At 48.7% G+C, this 27,858-nt stretch overlaps 1 protein-coding gene across 2 annotated transcripts in view; it reads left to right on the top strand.

Annotated features, from left to right (window-relative positions):
- Window positions 1-735: 735 nt before the first annotated feature.
- Window positions 736-27,858, top strand: part of LOC148502732 (transport and Golgi organization protein 6 homolog) — a 110,289-nt gene continuing 83,166 nt past the window's right edge. For both annotated transcript variants that reach the window (XM_088449379.1, XM_088449380.1), the window contains exons 1-6: window positions 736-842; window positions 4,280-4,941; window positions 5,132-5,248; window positions 6,005-6,155; window positions 7,436-7,572; window positions 8,831-8,996. In XM_088449379.1, the coding sequence (XP_088305505.1) occupies window positions 779-842; window positions 4,280-4,941; window positions 5,132-5,248; window positions 6,005-6,155; window positions 7,436-7,572; window positions 8,831-8,996 (1,297 nt within the window). In that variant the 5' untranslated portion in view covers window positions 736-778. The remainder of the gene's footprint in view (window positions 843-4,279; window positions 4,942-5,131; window positions 5,249-6,004; window positions 6,156-7,435; window positions 7,573-8,830; window positions 8,997-27,858) is intronic.

The following is a 27,858-nucleotide window of genomic DNA, read 5'->3' as shown; positions in this document are numbered from 1 at the left end:
CTACCTGTACGTGCACTCACCCCAGGTAAAAATCACTTATGTAGCTTAGCCCTATCAGCAGACGGGTAGGGGTGAGGGTACGGGTACTAATTGCCTGTGCCCGGGCTTCCTTAGGGGCTTGTGGAAGCTGTACAGGGGGATGAATGCCCTCCCCCCCCCGCTTTGTGGTGGCGCACACAGTGGTTTTCATTTTTTCGGAGTGGGCACAGCCACGCACCCAGTATTTGGTGACCTCTCCCCCCATCACTGGCCCCATCATTGCTCTCTATGGCCATGCCTATAAGCAGAAAGACTACTGTTGCTGAATAACCCTCGTCTTATAGTGACACAATGAGGAAATAAATGACTAACCCGGTCAGTGCACAAGTTGCCTTATCTGAGCTCTGCTATGGGTGTTTTTTATTACTATTTTACTAGATCAGATTATTATTATTATTTACTTATATGGGGCCACAAGTGTTCCGCAGCGCCTTACAAATGCAGTAACTGACTGGTTGCTTGCAGTATTACAGCACATTATATTAATGTTAGTAAAATATTATCTTTTAATTTGTATTTGACCTCAGCATGCTGATATGTGCACATTTTGAAGCTATGAAATCATTTCCACCCCCCCAACCCCCAGTGATACTCGCAAAAATCACACTCAGACTCAGTTGTTCCATCCACACAGTGAGAGAGAGCATGCCACACCTTGCCACGCGCAATATGGCTGCTTTCCACAGGATTCGCGTCATGATGACGTAATACACCTGCGCCGTGTGTTGGGTGTAGAAAGATGGCAGCCAACTTGAACGTTGGGACGGTGATTGAGGCGCTGAAAGTATTGATTACTCCAAAAGGTGAGCAGAGGCTGGGAGAAAGCTGAGGCCGCCTGCAGTCCCAGAGCTGGGGTGGAACTACATCTCCCAGCATGCTACTGGCGTCAGAGCATGCTGGGTCCTGTAGTTCCATAGTATCCCACAGTCCAGCCCTACTGCTGTTTATCCTGTACACAGATGCATTATTATAATTCAGTGCAAAAAGATGCTGTATGTCTGACCTGGCCTCTGTGTTGTGTGACAGACACCCCCCTGTATAATCACGTGCCATCTATACTAATATACTGTCATGTCTTTGCTTTAGGATTTTTCTGGATCTATAAAGTTTGTGTAAAATAAATATTACTGGTCATATAACAGCAAATGAGAGGAAATGGAAACCAGTTTTAGTTAAAAAAGTAAACATTAGAAGAACAAAACGTGGTGGATTGTACAGAGGGGGTGCCCTCCATATTGAAGACGTCACCTGATCCTAGATAGAGCAGAGATTGTATCATTTATGTAAATCCATTATAGTGTCCTTCACGGAATACCTGCTTTAGACATGAAGGGTGCAATTCACTTAACTGCGAGGTGCCGGTGTTCCTACCATTTCCCTGGCACCCCGCAGCCACCGGCATCCCAATTTTTCCTTCTATCCCATAGAGGTGTGCAGGAAAATGTGCTGTATTGTTGTACTGTAATTCTCGAGGGTGAGCGCAGCTGAACTTGGTGCCCGCTTATCTCTGGGAATAAAATATGGGGCTTAGGGGCTTAAAAATGAAACGTTGGCATATTTTCTGCATCTGGTCACTTCATATTCCACATCTGCACGCCTTGCCTGTACTGTGCTTGCACAATAGCGTAGCTGTTCCGCCTCTCCAAGCACAAGGTGGGTAGGTTTGGACATCAAAGATCGATAATTCAAATATGTCAGTGTTTGGGGTTTATACTTGGTGCAGTTTCGGTTTGATAAAGGTAATTAGATTTATCGTCTGGATGAATACATTTGCCCCTATGCAGACTTCAGTATTACTTCTCTACTCTTGCCCGATTTCCTGCAAACATTTAAATTAAAAAAAGTTACTATTCCCTTTAACATGGCCCATTTAGTATGTACACACACTGTATAGGCTGCCAGTACACTGATAAGATTCCTTTGCAGTTACATCTGCCTGTCCTTGTAACACTGCCAGCCATTTGCAGCTCTCTTGTCATTCAGCACAAAGGTAATATTGTATTACTAGGGTACATACTTGTGCCAGGCATGTGGTGTCTGTGTTCCCATACAGCAGTGATAAGGTAATATTGTATTACTAGGGTATATACTTGTGCCAGGCATGTGGTGTCTGTGTTCCCATACAGCAGTGATAAGGTAATATTGTATTACTAGGGTACATACTTGTGCCAGGCATGTGGTGTCTGTGTTCCCATACAGCAGTGATAAGGTAATATTGTATTACTAGGGTATATACTTGTGCCAGGCATGTGGTGTCTGTCTTCCCATGCCGCAGTGACAAGGTAATATTGTATTACTAGGGTACATACTTGTGCCAGGCATGTGGTGTCTGTGTTCCCATGCAGCAGTGACCAGGTAAATGACTCCTGTTGCTAAAAACCACTCCAACCCTGTGCTTTTAAATGATAACCCTTCACCAGAAGTTGTTCAAGTGCCTCCCAGGCTGCTCAGATCAATCAGAGGCGGTCGCAAGAAGCGATCGCTCTCTCTGAATGAGGGCGGGCGCTTCTTTTTTTTTTTTGTGCGGCCTCCTGGTCGCAAGCTAAGCTGTGGGTTACCACTCACAGCTTAGCGAGCGACCAGGGTGATGGTCGCGATGGTCAAGACCATCGCGACCATCGGGGCTTGCGACCAGACCCCAAGGTCTGGGCACTCGCAAGCCCCAGGGAGCTTTCCCGGCCCGCCTACAAAACGGGGCGAGCTGTCGATCAACATTGACAGCCGCCCCTTTTGTAGCGAGCACCGGAGCGAGAGAGTTTCACTCTCGCTCCGGGGCTTGCGCACACGCAGTGCGGCCGCTACACGTGCGCAGGGCTACCCGTCAACACGGTTGCGAGCACATCGGTGCTTGCGACCGGGTCTGAATGACCCCCAGAGTCCCTCACATTACTACTTCACCCTTGCTGCGGTCTGTGATGGAAGAAGCTAGTCTCCCGCTCGCATGTGCAGGTTATCAATATTCCAAGCGATCGATTATTTTTCAGAGGGATACGTTCAGCGGCAGTCGGGATGCCGACGCTTACATTACCGGCACGGGAATCCCGACGGCCAGTCAGATACCCAACCCCTTTTCAAATGATGATCACAATGTATCAATACCAGGCATATACCAAAGATCAATCCGGACTCTACTGATGTCCGACCCTAAATGGGGGGCTACAAGTGCAAGATATGCACGACTGTATATTGCACCGTTGTGTATATGTGTAGAGTGATAATTGGGCACTAGGACACATCTGTGTGTTGTACACATATGCTGGAGTGCTGGTCTACAACAAGCCAGACGTTTGAGGTTAGTTTCACTAGAAATGAAAAATAATTGTTATTCTTTCTTAGTAACGCATTCGACTTAGTAGTTAGTAGAATGCGTTACTAAGAAAGAATAACAATTATTTTTCTTTTCTAGTGAAACTAAGGACCTCATTCAGACCCGCTCGCAAGCGGGTCGATGGTGGGGCACGGCGCGTGCGCAAGCCCCGGAGCGAGAGAGATATTCTCTCACTACGGGGCTCGCTACAAAAGGGGCGGCTGTCGATGTCGATCGATAGCTCGCCCCGTTTTGTAGGTGTGGTGGGGGGGTGGCCAGACAAACGGTGGCCAGACAAACATTCCTTCAGGAACGCCTGCCGTTTGTAGGCGGCCCTACTGACATCACCAGGGATGTCAGTAGGGAGCTTCCTGCTCTGTTAGAGCAGGAAGCTGCCTGGGGCTTTCGGTAGATGAGACCCGACCCCAAGGGTCTCGTCGCAAGCCCCGATGGTCTCGACCATCAGCAAGTCACTCGCTAAGGCTGTGGGTGGTAACCCACAGCTTAGCGAGCGGCCAGGAGGCCGCCTTTCAAAAGAAAAGCGGCCGCCCTCATTCAGAGCGAGCGCTCGCATTTTGCGAGCGGATCTGAATGAGGTCCTAAGTCCATTTAAACTATTGTTATATATTTATTATTTTCAAACCAAAATAGAAAATGTTTTTTTTGTAGTTACTATGGGGGCAATTTAGTCACTAGCGACTGTCAGAAGTTGCCAGCGTTCGGACCATTTCCTTGTCAACTCACGGCCACAAGCTTCACAAATTTTCCTTCTCAGCCCATCGGGGTGCACAGGAAAATCAGAGATGTGTCTCTGTAATGTTTGCTTACATCGCTGAGAAATGAATTGTGGTGTTAATGTTAGTATACTAGCTTCTATGTAATACATGAAGTGCCAGTGTATTCTGATCTATATGTGTAATGTATTTATTACAGATGCTGGGTCAGTCGCTCATGGTACCGATGAACAAGTTGCCTTACTCAGTACATTGCAGCTCAATGTGTCCTGCCTGCAGGAGGAACTTCAAACGGCTCCTAAATGGGAGGAACTACGGATCCTGAGGGCCAGGGTCTCCCGGGCGGCCACATGGCTGGAAGGAGGCTCGGAAATCCCCGCAGATCCATCATGGAAGTTCACGTCAGAAGCTCTGCTCTTACTCCTCTCTCTTAAGGAGTGTATGACTCAGTTGGCTGCCTCTTTCCAGCCCCCGAAACCCAACCTGAGGACTCCTGAGGCTGCCCCAGCGCTGAGCCCAGACACACTTAGCATTGCTCAGCAGAAGACCGTCCAGTCTGTTCTGCAGTTTGTTGTGTCTCTGGGAATCTGCCCATATCTACTGCCCGGGATTGGCCTCCCCTTGAAACATCGTTCCACATTTGGAGCCCTCGTGTGCTCAATGGCGTCATGTGACCTGCCCCAAGTTTGTACCCGCAGGCTGTACATCTCCTGCACTGCTCTATTGGAGGTGTCTGGCCATTCGTCACTGGGGACTATACTCTTTACTCAGCATCTTGGGGACCTCATGGCTGGGCTGTGCCAGCTGGGATACTGCCCGACCAAAGCAAACTGCGATCCGGGCACAGAGGGGAGACTGAAGGTAGAATACATTGCTGGAGCCACCATGGGCGGTGACGGTGTATATGATTACTTTATGTTGTCCGTTTCCTGTTCCCTTGGATCGCATACAACACTGGCCTGGAATGAACAACTAAAATACATTAAATGTTTATATTCTATGTCTGTATCGCTCCAATAGCTTTTCTTTTTTTCTCTTTTTTTTTTCCAAGAATCTGACGGAGAGCGAGAGGAGCCAATGTAAGGAGGCTCTGAGGGGTCTCCTGGATCAGTTATACCAGCCGCTGGTCATCAGAGAGCTGCTGGTCTTGCAGGGGAGACCCAGACAGGTACAATTTCTATATGACTGTAGTCCAGTCTTATCTAATATAGGGGGGAATGTATCAAGCCATCTACAGAGGAGAAGCTGCTTATAGCAACCAATCAGCATCCACCTATTATTTTATAGACTCTGCCTAATCAATGCTAGCTTGAAGCTGATTGGTTGCCGTGGAGAACTTCTCCACTGTTGAAGGTTTGATAGATTCCCACCAGTGTTCTTTCTGTTTAGAGCTGTGTCCAGTTAACCGTTTACTACTTTAATAGTTTTTTTTTAGTAACTTTTTCTTTAGTGTGTTTGTTTCTTTTAATTGCTATTTTTTAGAATAGACATTTGTGATGTCTTTTTTTTCTAATAATATCTTATTTGTGGAGTTGCAGTCAGTGGATGATATTTTTTTATTTTGTATTGAGAAAGTATAGTATTCATTCTGACAATTATTTCACTAATGCAATACAGATTCATGTAGTCACACACAAGCCGTCCTAGTTCTGTTTCTGCAAATGCATCCTCAAGGACCTTATTTAATGAGTGTGCTAGAAGCACCAGAGCAGAGAGCGACACCCTAGGCAGGAAAGAATAACCGCAGGTTCCAAAGGTTCCACATTTAACGTTTACCGGTTGTCTTCATATCCATTTAGGTGCATGTTTCAGGTTTACTTTCTTTATCTTCATTGTCAGGGTTTGTTAATCGTCTTTGGTAAAGAAAGAACACATTAGCTCTATATGACTTGACTGCAGACACTGATTCCTACCCTATTTCCAGGGTCCCCGTCCTTCTGGTGTTGCAGCCACAGTGCAGCGTGCCCCGGCTCCTGCCTGGCTGCGCCGTCTCTGTGGGCAGCTGCTGACTGAGCGACTTATGAGGCCACATGGGGTCCAGTCTGTGGTGCGCGGGATCCTAGAAGGAGCTGGAGGTTGGTTTAATATTAGAAATGCTTTATTGCGCTTAAGGGATTGGCCGATGCCAGCACAGTGTCAGTGATTGTCCAAAGCCAGGAACTAGCCCAGTGTCTGTAATCATCAGTTGTCCAGTGCCAGGAACTAGCATAGTGTCTACAAGCAGCAATTGTCCAAAGCCAGGAACTAGTACAGTGTCTGCAATCACCAATTGCCCGATGCCAGGAACTAGCACAGTGTCTGCAATCACCAATTGCCCAGAGCCAGGAACTAGCACAGTGTCTGCAATCACCAATTGCCCAGAGCCAGGAACTAGCACAGTGTCTGCAATCAGCAATTGTCCAAAGCCAGGAACTAGCACAGTGTCTGCTATCACCAGTTGCCCGATGCCAGGAACTAGCACAGTGTCTGCAATCAGCAATTGTCCAAAGCCAGGAACTAGCACAGTGTCTGCAATCACCAATTGCCCGGAGCCAGGAACTAGCATAGTGTCTGAATCACCAATTGCCCAGAGCTAGGAACTAGCACAGTGTCTGCAATCACCAATTGCCCAGAGCCAGGAACTAGCACAGTATCTTCAAGCAGCAATTGCCAGGATCCAACACAGTGCCTGTAATCACCAATAACTCAGAGCCAGGAAACAGCTTAGTGTCTGCAAGCGGCAATTGCCCAGAGCCAGGAATTAGCAGTGTCTGCAATCACCAATTACTCAGAGCCAGGAACTAGCACAGTGTCTGCAATCACCAATTGCCCAGAGCCAGGAACTAGCACAGTGTCTGCAATCACCAATTGCCCAGAGCCAGGAACTAGCACAGTGTCTGCAATCACCAATTGCCCAGAGCCAGGAACTAGCACAGTATCTTTAAGCAGCAATTGCCAGGATCAAACACAGTGCCTGTAATCACCAATAACTCAGCAATTGCCCAGAGCCAGGAACCAGCACTCTGCCTGTGATCATCAGCTATTCAGAACTAATGCTGTAATCACAAATTACACAGAGCCAGGAACTAGCACTGTGCCTGTATCGAATAAACGTGTTTCCCCACTTGAAACTACAAATGTTATTCCACTACCTCATATACTAAGTCCCCCCCCCACATCTCTTTTATTGGGAGCTCATTTGGATTTCCTTACCCCATGTTTCATGTCATTGGGCCTGATTCAGAGATGGAAAATATGCAAAAGCTGCAGGAGGCGCCTTGTGTTCTGCATACAATCCGCTTCCTTAGAGCCAAAAAATGGGCAATTGGTGATTTTTTGCAACACCAGGTAAGGAGCGGACTCTCTTATATTACAGTGGGTGCAGCTGGGGGACGCGAAGCGGAAGCTGCTGCCAGCAATTGGAAGAAGTGTGATGCCGTAGCCAAGATCCTGGCATCCTGTCCGCAGCAGTCACTGACCGTGGAAGAATATTACCAGAAGGTCTGCCCACAGGTAACAGACCACGGAACTGTCACTATTGGTCACTGCCAAAAATTGCCGTATTTGTCTTTTATTCTTAGTTATTGGTTAGTAGAGAACATGGGCCTGGTTCTGAGCGGAACTCATCGGCGGCTGCTGTTTTCATTCGCCCGCGACTTCCTACTTACTCTAATGTGAGAGTCCGCCAGTGTGTTCAGCAAATTCTGAACGACTGCACGGAGAAGCTTATCCCGCCCACTGTTTTTACATCCACAGCCGGAGTCGCTGTCACTAGTATCGTGACAATGTGCCCACGTTCAAAAGATCCTTTAAAAACAGGCTGTGTCTGCACGCTACGGTCACGTATTGAGGCCGGCTTACCCGCCTACGACACTCCTATGAAACTGGGCATGGTCACTGTTCAGATAGGCCCATTTCTAGTGTGGTTTCTCTACTGGCAGATCAATCCGTCCGCACTGCCGATGTCCTTCAGTGAACGTCTGCCTGATCCGGCTTAGCCGGCGATATTCTTTCTTTGGCGCATTCGCAGTATGCTGAAATTCGTGACATCTGTCCACAAATGCTCTTGCGTCTGACTCAGAACCAGGCCCCATAAGTGCTCACTGTCACCCTGATTTTGGGGAGTACCACTGTGCACAAGCCTGCTCAGACATTTGAGGAAACCATTTTACATTGTACTGCATGCAGCTGTTGCTGGCTGTGTCTGGCGCCCCTATTGCTTTCATTCCTCAGAACAAGGCAGCAGAGGAACTGTGCTAGATCAACCTGTAGCCAATCGCAGCATACTAAATTTATCAGCAGTGCAAAGTATTTCAGATTGACTAACTCCCGTGCCCCCAAGTGATAGCTGTAGTATCCAATTTCTGCATTAAAACATTAAGGGCGGAACTCAATTGTTGCTCCTGTCGGGCGCGATCAGCTGGCAGCACTCCATTTCAGCTCGCAGCCCCAGGGGGGTGCGAGCCGAAATAGGCGAAAAATGACCTGTTTGGGCGTCCAAACTGCACTTTTCGCGATCGCGCCCAGCACTTTGGTCGGGGGAAGCCGATTTATGTGGCTAAACCCGACCCTTTGGGCGCGATCAGCGCAAAAAAGCAGTAACAATTGAATAGCGCCCCGTGATCTCTCGTCACTTTAGACGGGAGATACGGACTGCGAAAACAATTGAATATCGCCCTTATAATGCAGTTTAGTGATGAGGTTCCTTTCAGACTAGTGTTGGAAACACCGGGGTGGTAAATGCAAATTTATTTTCTTCTGTCGTTCCCAGATCCTGGACTTACTACACATCCAGGACACGCTGACAGCACGTCAGTTTCAAAGAGTCGCTACTGAAACTTTCCTGAAGATGGCACGGGATCACCCTCAGCTGGCAGAGGAACATCTCATTCTACCCATGCTGCAGCCCTTACTGTGCTGCACCATGGCACAAGCAGGTGAGCGGCTGAACTGCCACAGAGAGACGGAAATGTATGAGCCACTTACCTGTAGGCTGTAGTGAGGAGGTAGTTCTTCCCCCTAAAATGCTTTCATCTCATGCACCCGATTGCTGATGCTGAATACGTCTATTTGCAGTTAAATTCCTTTTTGTCTTTCAAAAATATATTTATTGTGGCTCAAAACAGTACAGTAGAAAACGTCAGGAAATCAGGACATTAAAGAATAAAACAATGAGCAGTTTGGTGGGATTACAGAATATATACCTAACTATCATTTACAGTTATGTTTATTCAGAGATCATAGCTAGAGAGGCCAATCCCGGGTTGTTATTTCAATCCCAGGATTCGGGATTGAAAAACGCTCAATCCCGGGATTACTGGGATTGAGTTGGACAATGGGGCCGGCAGTGCGGCTAAAGGGGCGGGCCGAAGTGGGGCTGCGCAGTGTGATGTCACACTGCGCAAAGCTCCCGGGTGAGTGCTTCAAGTGCTCAGTGCTACCCGGCATATCAAAAAACGAAATAGCGCATGCGATCATTAGTCCCGAAATCCCGGGATTGGAAGCTCCAATACCGGGATTCATATCCCACCAATTTTGGGCCAAAATCCCGGTATCCAATCGATCCCGATCCCAAGATTGGTCTTCATAATCAGCGCCTTTATTTAAAACGGCAATAGAAATAAATGCCAGACAAGCCTTGTTTAGCATGTATCTCTATTGCCGTTTTAAAATCATCAGTCAAAGCCACTTATGATCGGTGAATTTGACAAACGGCATCTAAGTAAATTTACCCCTCAGTGTGTGAGGGGCTGGACGCTCAGTGTATAAGGCCATAGACTAGTCATGTGTGTTGATGCATTACTCTTCATGCACTATGAAACGTCTGATTCTCCGATGTGCATTATTTATTCAGAAATTGTATTAATTTTTTAACAAATTTTTATCACGTATTTCATTTTAGAAAAACGTATTTAATTTTAGTTACAGTGCAGCCCAGGTTACGTGACCAGCGAGTACCTGGCGCATCCTATAGACCAGGGGTGGCCAGAATTTTGTACTCTGGGATCTACATTTAAAGCTAAAAATATTTTGTAATCTACCGAGTATCTACATTTGCTCACAAGCGTGAAAAAGGGGAGTGGTGTGCAAAAATGTGGGCGTGACCTCACAGCAAGGGGCATGGGGACTGTCCTGCTAAAATCACACATTGGCCCACCAGAGGGGAAAAAAAAACATATACACCTATTGGCCCTCACATAAAAAAAATATATACATTAAATTGCCCCAGCCCCCTACAGAATACTGACCTGTCTGAGAACGAGGAACTCCAATTTTTTATTGGACGCTGCTGAATGCTGTTGGACAGGGACGGGCCAACGCGATCGGCTGGTTGAGTGTCTGCGGTCGGCCACCCCTGCTATATACACTCCGGGTAATTACATTCTATCAGCTGCCTGTGCCCAGATTGCATACAAATGCTATCATTAATAAATGGGCCCCTGTATGTGATATAGCTTCTACTCACCCCTGGAGACCTGCGCTTTGCTCTCTCCATATCTGGGGGTTGTAGTGCACCAGAAACAATAATATTATTATGCTCTAAAAGACCATGGGAAGTATATTTACAGCAGCTACTTTAATCCCACCAGCGTCTGATTGGTTGTTATTACATGAGCCAGTGCTTTCTATGCAGACGATACAGATAAATGGTCGGAGTGGCCGCAACATAAGAGCAATTCTTATGTAACTTGTGTTCAACTCTACATGAGCCCCATTAATGTATATTGGGCACAATATGGTGACACTTGATAGTTTATACAGTACAGGTACAATAACACATATGGTACAGGTGCTTGTTTATACAGGACAGGTACAATAACACAATAATATTGGAATAAAAGAGAGGGGGAGGGAAATAACGGACCCACCCAACCTTCCAGTCATTCCTAAGTTCCAAGCCCAGAAAATAAAGACGTTCTCCTCACACAGATATTACTGCACCTTCCCTGGAGTTGATGTCACCCTGCTTTGGAACCTGGGTAAAAGCCCCCAGACCTCTCACAGCTGCCCTATCCCAGCAGATTATGACACAACATAAATAATAGATTCAAACAGAATTTTATTTATAATTGTCTCTAAATACAGATAATTGCTGCAGCTGTGGGACACGGGAAGCAGTCACTTTGGTGGCAGGAACTTGGCTTCAGCCGTGGGATACAGGTGGTCTTCAGTTAGGATGTGGAAGCACCTGCAGCAGATTTGTTTATGAGAGTCAGCTGTGGGATACGGGAGGACTTGATTGGACTTCTACTCCCTCAACCACAAAGCAGCCCTAATTCAGGTGTGTGGGAGGTGCTGGGATACAGGAAACCTTCCCCCTAAGGGCGCCTCTGGTCTTCCGTTTAGGAGCCGGAGCATCAGATGTCTTTCTTGGCTTCAGCGCCTGGAGACGGGAGGGTTTCGGATTTAAGGCAGGAGCTGGTTCAGATCTTGTGCTCCGGTTCATCTGTGGCAATATCGGCAATTTACTAACGAGCAGTGGAGATGCTGGTAGTTTGCCCAGGGTTGCCCAGCTACAGCCATCATCGGCAGAGTCTCTATATGGCTGTGCTTTGATGCCGTGTCTTTGTGCAGGGCACTGTTCCTGCCGGCCCATGTTAGACGGCTGTTTGGAGGCTGAGTTGTGTAACAGCCTGGCGTAGATTCTATTTTCTGCCTTCTTTTTATAGTCGTAGAAATCCTCACCTAGGTTATATGGCTTTCTAGGTGAGACATGTTTCCCCTCTACATGTGTGTCCTTCATGGTGGCATATGGACTTGTACAGCTGTCCGGCCTGGATGAAAATGGACTTGTTGATGCAGAGCTACATGCTGGGCTCCTCGATGGAGGGAGATGGGAGAGTTTCACATCTGAGGCATGATACACTGGTCCAAATGTTTTTCTTGGATTCATCTGTGGCAATAACGTCAATTTAGTAATGAGCAGTGGACATGCTGGTGGTTCGCCCAGTGTTGCCCTACTACAGCCATCACCAGCAGAGTCTCTAGATGGCTGTGCTTTGATGCCATGTCTTTGTGCAGAGCACTGTTCCTGATGGCTCACGTTGGACGACTGTTTGGAAGCTGAGTTAGGTAGCAGCCTGGCGTAGATTCTATTTGCTGCCTTCTCCGTATAGTCATAGAGGTCCTCACCTAGGCTATATGGCTTTCTAGGTTTCTCCTCTCCATGTGTGCCCTTCATGATGGCATATGGACTTGTTCTGCAGCTGTCCTGGCTGGATGAAAATAATGTGGAGCTACAAGCTGGGCTCCTTGATGGTATAGAACCACGACTATACGTGGCCAATTCTCTCATTTCTCTGGGAAATTGTAAATAATTCACTGACGAAAACCCCTGCTGCTCTGTAGGCTTACAGGCAGACAGTGGTACAGAATTGCCAGCCAGCAGGGTTCTTAACAGTCACCTGACAATGCCCTTTATGACATAACACTGCTTACAGGTTCTGATGTCACCACTTATGCCTTAAAGGGCCAGTGACACGCTAAATTGTGTTTGTATATAATGCTTTTTATATATAGGGAAATATAGGTTTAGGAACACTTCAGCTGCCATTAAAGTGCAGTAGATTGGCATTGCCCAGGTTAGACCTGTGCAATCTAGATGGTGTTGCCTCTACCCCATGAAAGCCCTTCCGCCATCACTGAGGCCACACTGAGAGGCTTCCACCAGAAAGCAATCATAATAAATATAATGGATAAATTCTTATACAATGTGTCAGTGGAGGCTGAGTGACCCTGAGTCACTGCGGATAAGGAGGATGATTCATGCACCTTGTCCCTGGTCAGATATCATTCATATAGTAACACACCTGTGGAGATCTCAGTGGCTGCCTGTATTCCTGCACCTATATAGCTAACGGCATTAATGACAAGCACAGAATATAATTGGGTATTGTGGCGGCCAGTGTGTTTGGAGAAGTGTTCGCAATGGTTGCCTGTATATATCGAAACTTGGAGAGATTCAGGGGGAGATGTATCGAGCCTTGGAGAGAGATAAAGTGAAGAGATATTAAATACCAACCAATCAGCACAGTGTTTGAAAAATGACAGGATCTGATTGGTTAGTACTTTATATCTGCCACGTTAGACACTGATTGGTAGGTTCTTAAGCTCTCTCCACTTTCTTTCTCCAAGGATTAGTACATCTCCCCCTCCCTCCCAATGTCACTAATGACGAGCATAGAACATAATTGTTATTTGCAGTGATCGGTGTGTAGTAGTGAGAATGGAAAATGTGTAAGAAATAACAGGGACGAGATGAACCAGCCATACTGAATACACAGGCATGTAGCACCAGTATATAGGAGTCCGGGGTGAGAGCTGCAGGTGCTCAGCGCTGCCCGACATAAAAAGAAACTAAATGGCGCATGCGATCGTTAATCCCGAAATCCTAGGATTGGAAGCTCCAATTCCGGGATTCAAATCTCGACTATTTTAAACCAAAATCCCGGGATCCCGCCGATCCTGATCCCGGGATTGGCCTCCCTAATCATGGCCCATTAGCCTAATGATGAACGGAATGTATTTAACAGGGGCATTTTAGGACTGGAGGGTGCCCATGTGCAGATGTTGGAAGTTCCAGCATTACCTTCGGAAATATGGCACCGCCACCATATTTTCGGTGATTACTTCAGAAACATGGCGCCAGTGCAATATTTCTGAAGATATCGTCAGAAGAAAAGAGCAGGCGAGACCGGACACGGTGGCTGAAATGGATGCAGTGTGGGCCCCCTGGATCCAGGGGCCCAGGTGCACCTCACACGCCCTGCCCTCACTATAGATCCGCAACTGTTATTCAAAGATTGTGCAACCAATTGATGCGGACCAACGTTCCAGCAGGAGTGAAAATATTTTTTTCTACTTCAGGGTCCATAGGGTATCCACAGGATACCTTGGGGTATAGGTGATGACGTCAGACATCGGGCACCATAGGATGCACTAGGGTCCCCCTCCTATACCCCGCCCCCGAGCCAAGGCATCTCAGTTTAGTTTGGTGCCTGGCCGGAGTCGGATGCACCTGTTAGAGGGGGGCCATGAAGATCCCCTGAAGTTTTCTTCAATGCAGCTGTGGATGCACATCTGGAAGTACAGCATGGACAGTCAGTCCTGACGTCCATGCTGTCTTCCCTACACCCCCGCCGGTACCAGAACGCCGGTACCGATCCGGGGATGCTGGTAGGCATCTGGGGTCACAGCTAGCGGTGACCCCAGATGTTTAGGACCATGGCCGGATTTAAGGGGGTCAGCAGGTAAGCAGCGGGGTCCCACGGTGGGTCCCCGCTGATACATGGTCCAGAGTCCCCAGGCTGGGGGCTCCCTGGGGACTGGCTGCAGCGTGGAGCCAGGTAAGAACCTGCGCTTCCACTAACCCCCTGGGACAGCAGGACCGCGGCAGAGCGGTAGCGCTGCGGCGTCCCAGGGGTTAAGTGCATGCCAGGGGAGCGCGCCTTCCCTGTCTCACAGCCGGCGCCTCCCCCGCTGCACACAGCCCTCTCTGCACACGCCGACTGGCCCTGTGGCAGCGTTCCTCCCCCAGGCGAGCCTCCTCTATGCTCCTCGGTGGCCATCTTCGAGAACGCATGGTGAACGCTGCTGGAAGTCTGGACGGAGGCATCGTGGTCTGGGTCCCCCCGCATACCTCTCCTCCGCTATGGTCAGGTCTGTGTATGCAGCGCTGTGTCCTACCAGACTGTGTCTGTGTAGTTGAGTATCAGCGCTGATAGTACAGGAATTCGTTTTTCTGTGCATTGTATGTGACTGTGCTAGCGCTGCTGTCTGTAGTTTTAATTTCTTACTGTCAGCCTTATCACTGTCCCTGCTCTTTCTGCTAAAGTCCTTGCGGTGCGGTGCTGCAGGGTGGTCTCTCGCTATACTAAAAGTATTGGTGAGAGGGGTCACATACTTTCCACCATTATGTCTGAGAGTGACTTTCCTCCCCAGCTTCAGTGTACTACGTGTAAAGTACCTATAGCGGAGGGGGAGGGTAACGCGGAGGGCCTATGTCGGAAGTGTTTTTTATTGGCGCGGCCAATTACGGTCACAGCACCGGTACCGGAGCCACCCTGGGCTTGTTTCGCTCAGGCGCTTACAACCTTAGTGGGCCAGTTAGCTCCGCAACCCGCGTTCTCACAGATGGGATTGTCCCAGCAATCAGTGGTGTCGTCACCCATGCAGGGTTTCCCGAGGCAATTGGTGGTACCCCGCAGTCTCCCTATTTCCCCTCTCCCTATCTCTCAGGAGCCGGCGTGGGTTAATTCTCTGACAAGTTCTGTACAGCACTTGTCAGAGGTGTTACAAGGGGAGTCTGTGTTGCGGCCACATAAGAGGCCGGTGGCGTCTCTGTCGGCTCCTTATGAGGATGACGAAGTGACGTCTGATGATGGGGAGATTCTGGATCTTTCCGACCAGGAACCTCTCCGTACTAAAGAGGCGGACGCTAGGTCCAAGGTATATATTCCTGGACTTATTCGGGCAGTCCGCACAGCTTTGGTGATTGAGGACGAAGTTCCTCCGGCTTCAAAATCCAAATATGCCTTTTTTAAGGATGTTAAAGGTGACGCCACAGTCTTTCCTCTTTCGGGTCAGTTGGTGGACCATTTAGAGGAGGCGTGGAAACAGCCTGGCAAACGATACCAGCCGCAGAGGCGTTTGGCGGTGGCTTATCCGTTCGCGGATAATTATTTTTCTAAGTGGGAATCCCCTCCACAGGTGGATTCTTATGTGACACGCCTCGTCCGTAGTGCCACTTTACCCATGCCATCCATGTCCTCCCATAAGGATGCTACGGACCGCAAGGTGGAGATCTGCCTAAAGTCCATTTATTCCCTTGCGGGGGGGGGCAGCTAGGCCGGCTATGGCCATTTGCTGGGTTGCCAGAGCTATGGAGCGCTGGGCTGATACGTTGGAGGCGTCCTTCGAATCCGACTGTTCGGCTGAACAGACGGAGTTGATCGGAAATCTCCGGGATTCGGCCACTTATATCAACGAAGCGGCTTTGGCTATTAGTACCCTGGCGTCTCGAATTTCTTCGGCAGCTGTAGCTGATCGTCGTACCTTGTGGTTGCGATCTTGGAAGGCGGACGCTGATTCCAAAAAGGGTTTGGAAGCGTTGCCTTTTAACGGAGAAGTTCTCTTTGGTCCGGACCTGGACAAAATTGTAGCCACGCTGGCAGCAGCCAAATCGGCATGTCTGCCGTCTGCTGCAGCTCCTTCCATTTCAGGTACGTCGTCCTTTCGGCCTTATAGGTCCCAGGGTAGGCCTTAAGCACAGTCCTTTCCCCGACAGGCTGGCCCCAAAAAATCGGCCAAGCCCCGGAAGCAGGCCTGGAGTACCAGACGTCCGGCCCCTAAGTCAGATGACAAGCCTGCGGCCTGACGGGCCGGGCCTCCCTTTGGGGGATCCCAAAGTGGGAGGCCGCCTGCTGCAGTTCGCCCGGTGTTCGGTCACCACGACAGACACTTGGGTTCTCGAGGTGGTCTCACACGGGTATGCCCTCTCCTTCCGGCACAGACCCCCGTCTCGTTTTTTCACCACGGGTCTGCCATCAGACCGGAACAAAGCCGCGGAGCTGCGGAAGGTCTTTCACACTATGCTCCAGGCTGGAGTTATAGTGCCTGTTCCATTCTCCCAGAAGGGCCAGGGTTTCTAATCCAATCTCTTTTTGGTGTAGAAACCCAATGGGTCATTTCGTCCGATACTCAACCTCAAAGCTCTCAACAAGTCTTTGCGGGTGCCGAAGTTTCGGATGGAGACCCTACGGTCCATCATTCTGGCGCTGGAACCTGGGGACTACATGGTGTCATTGGACATACAGGACGCTTACCTGCATGTCCCTATTTTTCGCGCCATCAGCAGTTCCTCAGTTTTGCAATCCGCAGCGACCAGTTTCAGTTCCGGGCGTTACCTTTTGGCCTGGCGACAGCACCACGTGTTTTCACCAAGGTGATGGCGGTCATGGCGGCTTCCCTGCGGCTGCAGGGAGTACGCATGTTGCCGTACTTGGATTACCTTCTCTTAGTGGCAGGATCTCCGGAGCTCCTTCTATGCCACTTGGACCTGACCATTGCGGTACTGCAACGGCACGGCTGGTTAATAAACTGGCAGAAGTCCACCCTGATCCCATCTCAGCGGATTCTGCACCTCGGAGCCTTATTGGTCTCTGGACAGCAAAGGATCTTTGTGACGGGGGAAAAGATCTCTGCCTTGCAGTTGCGGGTGCGCAGTTGTCTGCATAGCCGCCGGGTGTCTCTACACTCGGCGATGAGGTTACTGGGTTCCATGGTGTCGGTTTTCGACATGGTGGAATATGCCCAGTTTCACTCCAGACCTCTGCAGCACCTGATCCTGTCCAAATGGAATGGACTGCCTCAGAGCTTAAAGTCCCAGACGATGGTGCTTACTTCGGAGGTTCGTCTGTCTCTTGCCTGGTGGTTGCAGACGACCCATCTCAACAAGGGTCGTCCGTTCTGGGTGGCGAATTGGGTCCTGTTAACAACGGACGCCAGTCTTCGGGGCTGGGGAGCAGTCTCGGGTCCACACTTGTTCCAGGGCAGGTGGACTCAGGCAGAAACAGAGCTTCCAATAAACATCTTGGAACTCTGAGCGGTTTTCAATGCTCTCCAGCAGGCTCACCGGGTTCTTCAAGGTCACCCAGTGCAGGTCCAGTCGGACACCGCTACCACCATGGCCTACATAAATCGGCAAGGAGGAGCCCGAAGTCGGGCGGCTCTCGTAGAGGTGTCCCGAATCCTGGTATGGGCGGAGCGCAATCTTCCAGCCATATCAGCAGTCTTCATCCCGGGAGTGCTAAACTGGGAGGTGGACTTTCTCAGTCGCCAGGACGTTCATCCGGGGGAATGGTCTCTGCACCCTGACGTTTTTCAACTACTGGTGGACAGGTGGGGTCTTCCAGAGATCGACCTCATGGCGTCCCGGCACAACAACAAGTTGCCGGTGTACGGGTCTCGCACAAGAGACGAAAAGGCGTCTCTGGTGGATGCTCTGTCCGTCCGGTGGACGTTCCGGTTCGCGTATCTGTTTCCTCCGGTTTCCCTTCTTCCGCGAGTGATCCGGAAATTCAAACAGGAAGGAGGGACGCTCCTGTTGGTAGCTCCCGCATGGCCCAGACGGCACTGGTTCTCAGACCTGCAGGGTCTGTCCGTGGACAGTCCTCTGCGTTTACTGCTACGACCGGACCTTCTGTCACAGGGTCCTTGTCTTCACCCGGACCTGACTCGGCTGTCTTTGACGGCGTGGCTGTTGAGACGGCCATGTTGAGGTCCAGGGGGTTTTCCTGCTCTGTAGTGCGAACCATGCTAAGAGCTCAGAAACCGTCTTCCGCGAGAATATACCATCGCGTGTGGCATACGTTCTTCCAGTGGTGTCGACCGAGAGGTTATGCACAGCGGGAGTTTCGTCTGTCTAGAGTGCTAGACTTCCTGCAAGCGGGACTAGACCATGGGCTTCACCTTGCTTCTTTGAAGATGCAGGTGTCTGCCCTGTCTGTCTGGTTTCATCGTAGGATTGCTACAATCCCCGATGTGCGCACCTTTATGCAAGGTGTTCTGCGAATTCAGCCGCCATTTGTTCCACCTGTGGCGCCTTGGGACTTGGCTGTGGTCCTGAGGGCTCTCCAGGGACCGCCGTTTGAACCACTGGGCTCAGTGGATCTTAAATGGCTAACAGCTAAGACTGTTTTCCTTCTGGCCATAGCTTCGGCCAGACGTGTTTCTGATTTAGGGGCTCTCTCTTGTAGACCCCCTTTCTTGATTTTTCATGGGAACAGGGCAGTGCTACGCACTCGTCCTGAATTTCTTCCCAAAGTTGTTTCCCGGTTTCATGTTAACGAGGAAATAGTTGTACCGGCTTTTAACTCACCTGGCCTTTCAGTGAGTGAGGCCACTTTGGATGTTGTGTGGGCCTTAAGAACTTATGTTGACCGCACTTCTTCGTTTAGGAAGTCGGACGCCTTGTTTGTCCTCTATGGCTTCCATAAAAAGGGTTGGCCTGCTTCAAAGCAAACTTTGGCAGCCTGGATCCGTATGGCGATTTCAGAAGCCTATCTTCATGAAGGCCTACCGGTTCCTCCTTCTGTGAAGGCTCATTCCACTAGGTCTGTGGGTCCTTCCTGGGCAGCTCGACGTGGTGCCTCTGCAGTCCAGATCTGCAAGGCAGCCACGTGGTCATCTGTCCATACCTTTGTGAGGTATTACGCGTTTGACACCTTTGCCTCTCAGGATGCTTCCTTCGGGCGGCGGATTCTCCTTTCAGCACAGGAGCGTCCCCACCCTTAAAGGATACTGCTTTGGGACATCCCCAAGGTATCCTGTGGATACCCTATGGACCCTGAAGTAGAAAATATGAGATATGGTAAGAACTTACCCTTGTTATCTCTATTTCTACGAAGTCCATAGGGTTCCACAGGACTCCCGCCCTGTCGCACCTGTGCTGCAGATGGGCTTTACTCTGGTCACCGGTTTTTCCGTCTCCCTTTGGTGAGAATGTGATTCTTGTGTGTGTCCATATCTTTTTTCTCTCTCTTCCTTCTCCTCCTCCGGCCTGTTGCTTGGTACGAAACTGAGATGCCTTGGCTCGGGGGCGGGGTATAGGAGGGGGACCCTAGTGCATCCTGGGAGGCTGAAAACTTAACTCTATAGTGCCCGATGCCTGACGTCATCACCTATACCCCAAGGTATCCTGTGGAACCCTATGGACTTCGTAGAAATAGAGATAACAAGGATAAGTTCTTACCATATCTCATATTATTTTTATTCAAATTTTTTGCTGAAAACTAATTTGAAAATATTAGAAATTAAAGTTTCCTTCTGTAATCATGATTGACAAAAATTGGATATCGCCCATTTTCTGTTATATAAAGTCTATTATGTAAATCAGAGGTAATTTTCACCACATAATGCTGTCATTCGGCATTAAATTCCATTTTGTGACGTCTTGCTCCTTTTTGTTTTGCACAAGTTTTCCCATTTAAACGGGAAATTAATGGATTTGTGCTACTAGATTGCCGGGTCTGGAAGGAGCTGCGTAATACTGGGGGCCTTTCTTGCCCAATACGGCCTGGGTGCACTCAGGGTGCCTTGTATTGTGCTCACATGCAGAATACGGCCTGGGTGCACTCCGGGTGCCTTGTATTGTGCTCACATGCAGAGTACGGCCTGGGTGCACTCCGGGTGCCTTGTATTGTGCTCGCATGCAGAATATGGCCTGGGTGCACTCCGGGTGCCTTGTATTGTGCTCGCATGCAGAGTACGGCCTGGGTGCACTCAGGGTGCCTTGTATTGTGCTCACATGCAGAATACGGCCTGGGTGCACTCCGGGTGCCTTGTATTGTGCTCACATGCAGAATACGGCCTGGGTGCACTCCGGTTGCCTTGTATTGTGCTCACATGCAGAATACGGCCTGGGTGCACTCCGGTTGCCTTGTATTGTGCTCGCATGCAGAATACGGCCTGGGTGCACTCGGGTGCCTTGTATTGTGCTCGCATGCAGAATATGGCCTGGGTGCACTCCGGATGCCTTGTATTGTGCTCACATGCAGAATACGACCTGTGTGCACTCCGGGTGCCTTGCATTGTGCTCGCATGCAGAGTACGGCCTGGGTGCACTCCGGGTGCCTTGTATTGTGCTCACATGTAGAATACGGCCTGGGTACACTTCGGGTGCCTTGTATTGTGCTCACATGCAGAGTACAGCCTGGGTGCACTCTGGGTGCCTTGTATTGTGCTCACATGTAGAATACGGCCTGGGTACACTTCGGGTGCCTTGTATTGTGCTCACATGCAGAGTACAGCCTGGGTGCACTCTGGGTGCCTTGTATTGTGCTCACATGTAGAATACGGCCTGGGTACACTTCGGGTGCCTTGTATTGTGCTCACATGCAGAGTACAGCCTGGGTGCACTCTGGGTGCCTTGTATTGTGCTCGCATGCAGAGTACGGCCTGGGTGCACTCCGGGTGCCTTGTATTGTGCTCACATGCAGAATACGGCCTGGGTGCACTCCGGGTGCCTTGTATTGTGCTTGCATGCAGAATACGGCCTGGGTGCACTCTGGGTGCCTTGTATTGTGCTCGCATGCAGAGTACGGCCTGGGTGCACCGGGTGCCTTGTATTGTGCTCACATGTAGAATACGGCCTGGGTGCACTCCAGGTGCCTTGTATAGTCCTCTGCCCTCCTCCCCATGCTTTGTGTATAGTCCTCTGCCCTGATCCCCATGCTTTGTGTATAATCCTCTGCCCCCTCCCCATGCTTTGTGTATAGTCCTCTGCCACCCTCCCCATGCTTTGTGTATAGTCCTCTGCCCCCCTCCCCATGCTTTGTGTATAGTCCTCTGCCCCCCTCCCCATGCTTTGTGTATAGTCCTCTGCCCCCCTCCCCATGCTTTGTGTATAGTCCTTGCCCTGATCCCCATGCTTTGTGTATTGTCCTCTGCCCTCTTCCCCATGCTTTGTGTATTGTCCTCTGCCCCGATCCCCATGCTTTGTGTTTAGTCCTCTGCCCTCCTCCCCATGCTTTGTGTATAGTCCTCTGCCCTCCTCCCCATGCTTTGTGTATAGTCCTCTGCCCCCCTCCCCATGCTTTGTGTATAGTCCTCTGCCCCCCTCCCCATGCTTTGTGTATAGTCCTCTGCCATGATCCCCATGCTTTGTGTATAGTCCTCTGCCCTGATCCCCATGCTTTGTGTATTGTCCTCTGCCCCCTCCCCATGCTTTGTGTATTCTCCTCTGCCCCGTCCCCGTGCTTTGTATATTGTCCTCTGCCCCCTCCCCATGCTTTGTGTATTGTCATCTGCCCCCTCCCCATGCTTTGTGTATAGTCCTCTGCCCCCCTCCCCATGCTTTGTGTATAGTCCTCTGCCCTCCTCCCTATGCTTTGTGTATTGTCCTCTGCCCTGATCCCCATGCTTTGTGTATAATCCTCTGCCCTGATCCCCATGCTTTGTGTATAGTCCTCTGCCCCCCTCCCCATGCTTTGTGTATAGTCCTCTGCCCCCCTCCCCATGCTTTGTGTATAGTCCTCTGCCCCCCTCCCCATGCTTTGTGTATAGTCCTCTGCCCCGATCCCCATGCTTTGTGTATAGTCCTCTGTCCCCCTCCCCATGCTTTGTGTATAGTCCTTGCCCTGATCCCCATGCTTTGTGTATTGTCCTCTGCCCTCCTCCACATGCTTTGTGTATTGTCCTCTGCCCCGATCCCCATGCTTTGTGTTTAGTCCTCTGCCCTCCTCCCCATGCTTTGTGTATAGTCCTCTGCCCCCCTCCCCATGCTTTGTGTATAGTCCTCTGCCCCCCTCCCCATGCTTTGTGTATAGTCCTCTGCCCCCCTCCCCATGCTTTGTGTATAGTCCTCTGCCCCCCTCCCCATGCTTTGTGTATAGTCCTCTGCCATGATCCCCATGCTTTGTGTATTGTGCTCTGCCCCCTCCCCATGCTGTGTGTATTGTCATCTGCCCCCCTCTCCATTTTGTGTATTGTTCTCCGCCCTCCTCCCCATGCTTTGTGTATTGTTCTCTGAAACACCCCCTATGATTGTAGTGTGCCCTCCGCCCTGTGAAAAGCATACCTTTGCATGCGGCGGTCCGTGGTCTCCTGCCGATCCAGGCTTTGCCACTGCAGAGTCTGTACTGACGGCAACGTCATCAAATGATGTACGCGCCGGTGCAGGTGATCCAGGTGCCGGCTGCCGGGCAGTGCTACTGAGGCACTGACTGTAGAAGGGATACGAGCAGATCACCCCGTAGGCCCGTGTTACCAGCCGCATACAGTGTTACAATCGCCCTGAAAGCGGCAGGTGCTTAAGTGGCCAGTATGTAAGGTGGAACGGCGTACTGGTTCGTACCACCTTACTTAAACCACTGCTATCCTTTGGGCCTATTTTCCATAAAGGGCCTGGAGCTGTAGCTCCACCCGCCCCATGGTTAATCCGGCCCTGATTGTGCTCACATGAAGAATACAGCCTGGGTGCAGTCCCATCGATCCTGATCCCAAGATTGGTCTTCCTAATCAGCGCCTTTATTTAAAACGGCAATAGAGATAAATGCCAGACCAGCCTTGTTTGGCATTTATCTCTATTGCCGTTTTAAAAGCATCAGTCAAAGCCACTTATGATCGGTGACTTTGACAAACGGCATCTAAGTATATTTACCCCTTTTAGTGTGTGAGGGGCTGGACGCTCAGTGTATAAGGCCATAGACTAGTCATGTGTGTTGATGCATTACTCTCCATGTACTATGAAACGGCTGATTCTCCCATGTGCATTATTTATTCAGAAATTGTATAAATTTTTTTAACAAATTTTTATCAAGTATTTCATTTCAGAATCAATTGAGTCAATTCACCCAACACTAGTTACAGTGCAGCCCAGGTCACGGGACCAGCAAGCAGAGGAGTACCTGGAGCATCCTATAGACCAGGGGTGGCCAGAATTTTGTAGTCTGGGATCTACATTTAAAGCTAAAAATCTTTCGTGATCTACCGAGTATCTACATTTACTTGCGAGCGTGAAAAAGGGGAGTGGTGTGCAAAAATGTGGGCGTGGCCTCGAAGCAAGGGGCATGGGGACTGTCCTGCTAAAATCACACATTGGCCCCCCAGAGGGAAAAAAAAAAAACATATACACACATTTGCCCTCACATAAAAAAAATATATACATTAAATTGCCCCAGCCCCCTACAGAATACTGACCTGTCTGAGAAAGGGGAACTCCAATTTCTTATTGGACGCTGCTGAATGCTGTTGGACAGGGACGGGCCAACGCGATCGGCTGGTTGAGTGTCTGCGGTCGGCCACCCCTGCTATATGCACTCCGGGTAATTACATTCTAGCAGCTGCCTGTGCCCAGATTGCATACAAATGCTATCATTAATAAATGGGCCCCTGTATGTGATATAGCCCAGATGTGGGAGAGTCCGGCTTCCACTCATCCCAGACGACCTGCGATTTGGTCTCTCCATGTCTGGGGGTTGTAGTGCACCAGAAACAATAATATTATTATGCTCTAAAAGACCATGTGAATTATATTTATAGCAGCTAATTTAATCCCACCAGCGTCTAATTGGTTGTTATTGCATGAGCCAGTGCTTTCTATGCAGACAATACAGATAAATGGTCGGAGTGGCAGCAGCATAAGAGCAATTCTTACGTAACTTGTGTTCAACTCTACATGAGCCCCATTAATGTATATTGGGCACAATATGGTGACACTTGATAGTTTATACAGTACAGGTACAATAACACATTTGGTACAGGTGCTTGTTTATACAGTACGGGTACAATAACAAATATGGTACAGGTGCTTGTTTATACAGTACAGGTACAATAACACAATAATACTGGATTAAAAGAGAGGGGGAGGGAAATAACCGACCCACCCAACCTTCCAGTCATTCCTAAGTTCCATGCCCAGAAAATAAAGATGTTCTCCTCACAGAGATATTACTGCACCTTCCCTGGAGTTTGTCACCCTGCTTTGGAACCTGGGTAAAAGCCCCCAGACCTCTCACAGCTGCCCTATCCCAGCAGATTATGACACAACATAAATAATAGATTCAAACAGAATTTTATTTATAATTGTCTCTAACTACAGATAATTGCTGCAGCTGTGCGACACGGGAAGCAGTCACTTTGGTGGCAGGAACTAGGCTTCAGCCGTGGGATACAGGTGGTCTTCAGTTAGGATGTGGAAGCACCTACCCCAGATGTGTTTATGAGAGTCAGCTGTGGGATACGGGAGGACTTGATTGGACTTCTACTCCCTCAACCACAGAGCAGCCCTAATTCAGGTGTGTTGGGAGGTGCTGGGATACAGGAAACCTTCCCCCTAAGGGCGCCTCTGGTCTTCAGTTTGGGAGCCGGAGCATCAGATGTCCTTCTTGGCTTCAGCGCCTGGAGACGGGAAGGTTTCGGATTTAAGGCAGGAGCTGGTTCAGATCTTGTGCTCCGGTTCATCTGTGGCAATAACGGCAATTTACTAACGAGCAGTGGAGATGCTGGTAGTTTGCCCAGGGTTGTCCAGCTACAGCCATCATCGGCAGAGTCTCTAGATGGCTGTGCTTTGATGCCGTGTCTTTGTGCAGGGCACTGTTCCTGCCGGCCCACGTTAGACGGCTGTTTGGAGGCTGAGTTGTGTAACAGCCTGGCGCAGATTCTATTTTCTGCCTTCTTTTTATAGCCATAGAAGTCCTCACCTAGGCTATATGGCTTTCTTGGTGAGACATGTTTCCCCTCTACATGTATGTCCTGCATGGTGGCATATGGACTTGTACAGCTGTCCGGCCTGGATGAAAATGGACTTGTTGATGCAGAGCTACATGCTGGGCTCCTCGATGGAGGGAGATGGGAGAGTTTCACATCTGAAGCATGATACACTGGTCCAAATGTTTTTCTTGGATTCATCTGTGGCAATAACGGCAATTTAGTAATGAGCAGTGGACATGCTGGTGGTTTGCCCAGTGTTGCCCTAATACAACCATCACCAGCAGAGTCTCTAGATAGCTGTGCTTTGATTCCGTGTCTTTGTGCAGAGCACTGTTCCTGCGGGCTCACGTTAGACGAATGTTTGGAGGCTGAGTTAGGTAGCAGCTTGGCGTAGATTCTATTTGCTGCCTTCTCCGTATAGTCATAGAGGTCCTCACCTAGGCTATATGGCTTTCTAGGTTTCTCCTCTCCATGTGTGCCCTTCATGATGGCATATGGACTTGTTCTGCAGCTGTCCTGGCTGGATGAAAATAATGTGGAGCTACAAGCTGGGCTCCTTGATGGTATAGAACCACGACTATACGTGGCCAATTCTCTCATTTCTCTGGGAAATTGTAAAAAATTCACTGACGAAAACCTCTGCTGCTCTGTAGGCTTACAGGCAGACAGTGGTACAGAATTGCCAGCCAGCAGGGTTCTTAACTGTCACCTGACAATGCCCTTTATGACATAACACTGCTTACAGGTTCTGATGTCACCACTTATGTCTTAAAGGGCCAGTGACACGCTAAATTGTGTTTGTTTATAATGCTATTTTATATATAGGGTAATATAGGTTTAGGAACACTTCAGCTGCCATTCAAGTGCAGTAGATTGTACAGGTCTAACCTGGGCAATGCCAATCTAGCTGGTGTTGTCTCTACCCCATGAAAGCCCTTCCACCATCACTGAGGCCATACTGAGAGGCTTCCACCAGAAAGCAATCACAATAAACATACTGGATAAATTCTCTTATACAATGTGTCAGTGGCGGCTGAGTGACCCTGAGTCACTGTGGAGAAGGAGGATGATTCACACACCTTGTCCCTGGTCAGATATTGTATATGTCGGTGCGTTTTAGCAACTGTGGAGATCTCAGTGGCTGCCTGTATTCCTGCACCTATATAGCTAACAGCATTAATGACAAGTACAGAACATAATTGGGTATTGTGGTGGCCAGTGTGTATGGAGAAGTGTTCACAACGGATTGCCTGTGTATATATATATATATATATATATATATATATATATATCGAGCCTTGGAGAGAGCTAAAGTGAAGAGATATTAAATACCAGCAGCGGCGTGTGTGATCCGATCTAATGTTAATTATGTTGTGTAATCAGTGAATTAAGTGTGTTATAACATGCACTTAGTGAAAGATCATTTTAAAAACTAAATAGAATGGGTTATAATACATAAGAATTCTCATAGAAAGCTGCATGTATGATTAATGAGGGACGCTGATGCTGCTATTCTGTATCTACATATTTCCCAGAAGCACTGGCTGTAATAGGAGAGATCTCCTTTCTGGATAATTTGAGAATAGTAGTAAGCTTACTGAAGGGTGATTCCATCCGAATAACGTGACTAGTAAATAATTTTTTGCACACAATATTCTGGCAGATATTGTCTGATTAGTAATTCTATACACCCTGAATTTAGTGGTGTATAAGGATGATTACTCCTAGATGTTGATTTTGATCTGACAGTGAAAAACAGAATCGCATGAATAAAGATATGCATGTTAATGTGTTGATATATAAATGAACTATGCTATCTGATTAATGGGCATTTATGAGCCTATATAGGAATTCCCTATAGGAGTGATTGTATGATATGGCAACACCTCTTAATGTGATGACACACAATGAGCCACGCTACTTGGTGGACAGACAATTAACTAGAGAGCCCATATAAGGATCCTTTATGTGGATACATGACTATATAATATGTTAATATCCCTCAGAAACAACTTTTAACACACTTAATAATTGACTGAATTTTGAAAATATTTGATACTGAATGGATTATGTGTGACTTATGTGTGCTATTTTCATGAATTTGAATTAGACATTTAAACACACGGTCCTATTGTATTAATTAGACACAGTCACAAACGATAACAGTCAATCTTTATTATAACATAGTAGGTCAGGAGTCAGGACACATACGTCGCATTTTATTTTTAATCACATTTTCTTTCTTTATTACACTTAGTAATTTTTTAAACAATTTTCGCTGCTCCTCTTTCCCAATAGGGTATTAGCCTGTGATAAAAATAAAAGTTACGTTTTAATAAAAGTGCACTACTTATGACATTTCATTTCTGTATTTCTCTTTTTGTGTATATGATATAGGTGTCAGTGGTTGCACCCCTCAATCAAAGAATTGTTTGATTTCTACTTCAGGGTCCATAGGGTATCCACAGGATACCTTGGGGTATAGGTGATGACGTCAGGCATCGGGCACCATAGAGTTAAAGCTTTCAGCCTCCCAGGATGCACTAGGGTCCCCCTCCTATACCCCGCCCCCGAGCCAAGGCATCTCAG

This window comes from Taudactylus pleione, unplaced genomic scaffold (assembly GCF_031769625.1).
Source record: "Taudactylus pleione unplaced genomic scaffold, aTauple2 ptg000484l, whole genome shotgun sequence".
Lineage (NCBI taxonomy): Eukaryota > Metazoa > Chordata > Amphibia > Anura > Myobatrachidae > Taudactylus > Taudactylus pleione.
Note: the sequence above shows the minus strand (reverse complement) of the source record. Positions and strands in the feature narration are given on the sequence as shown.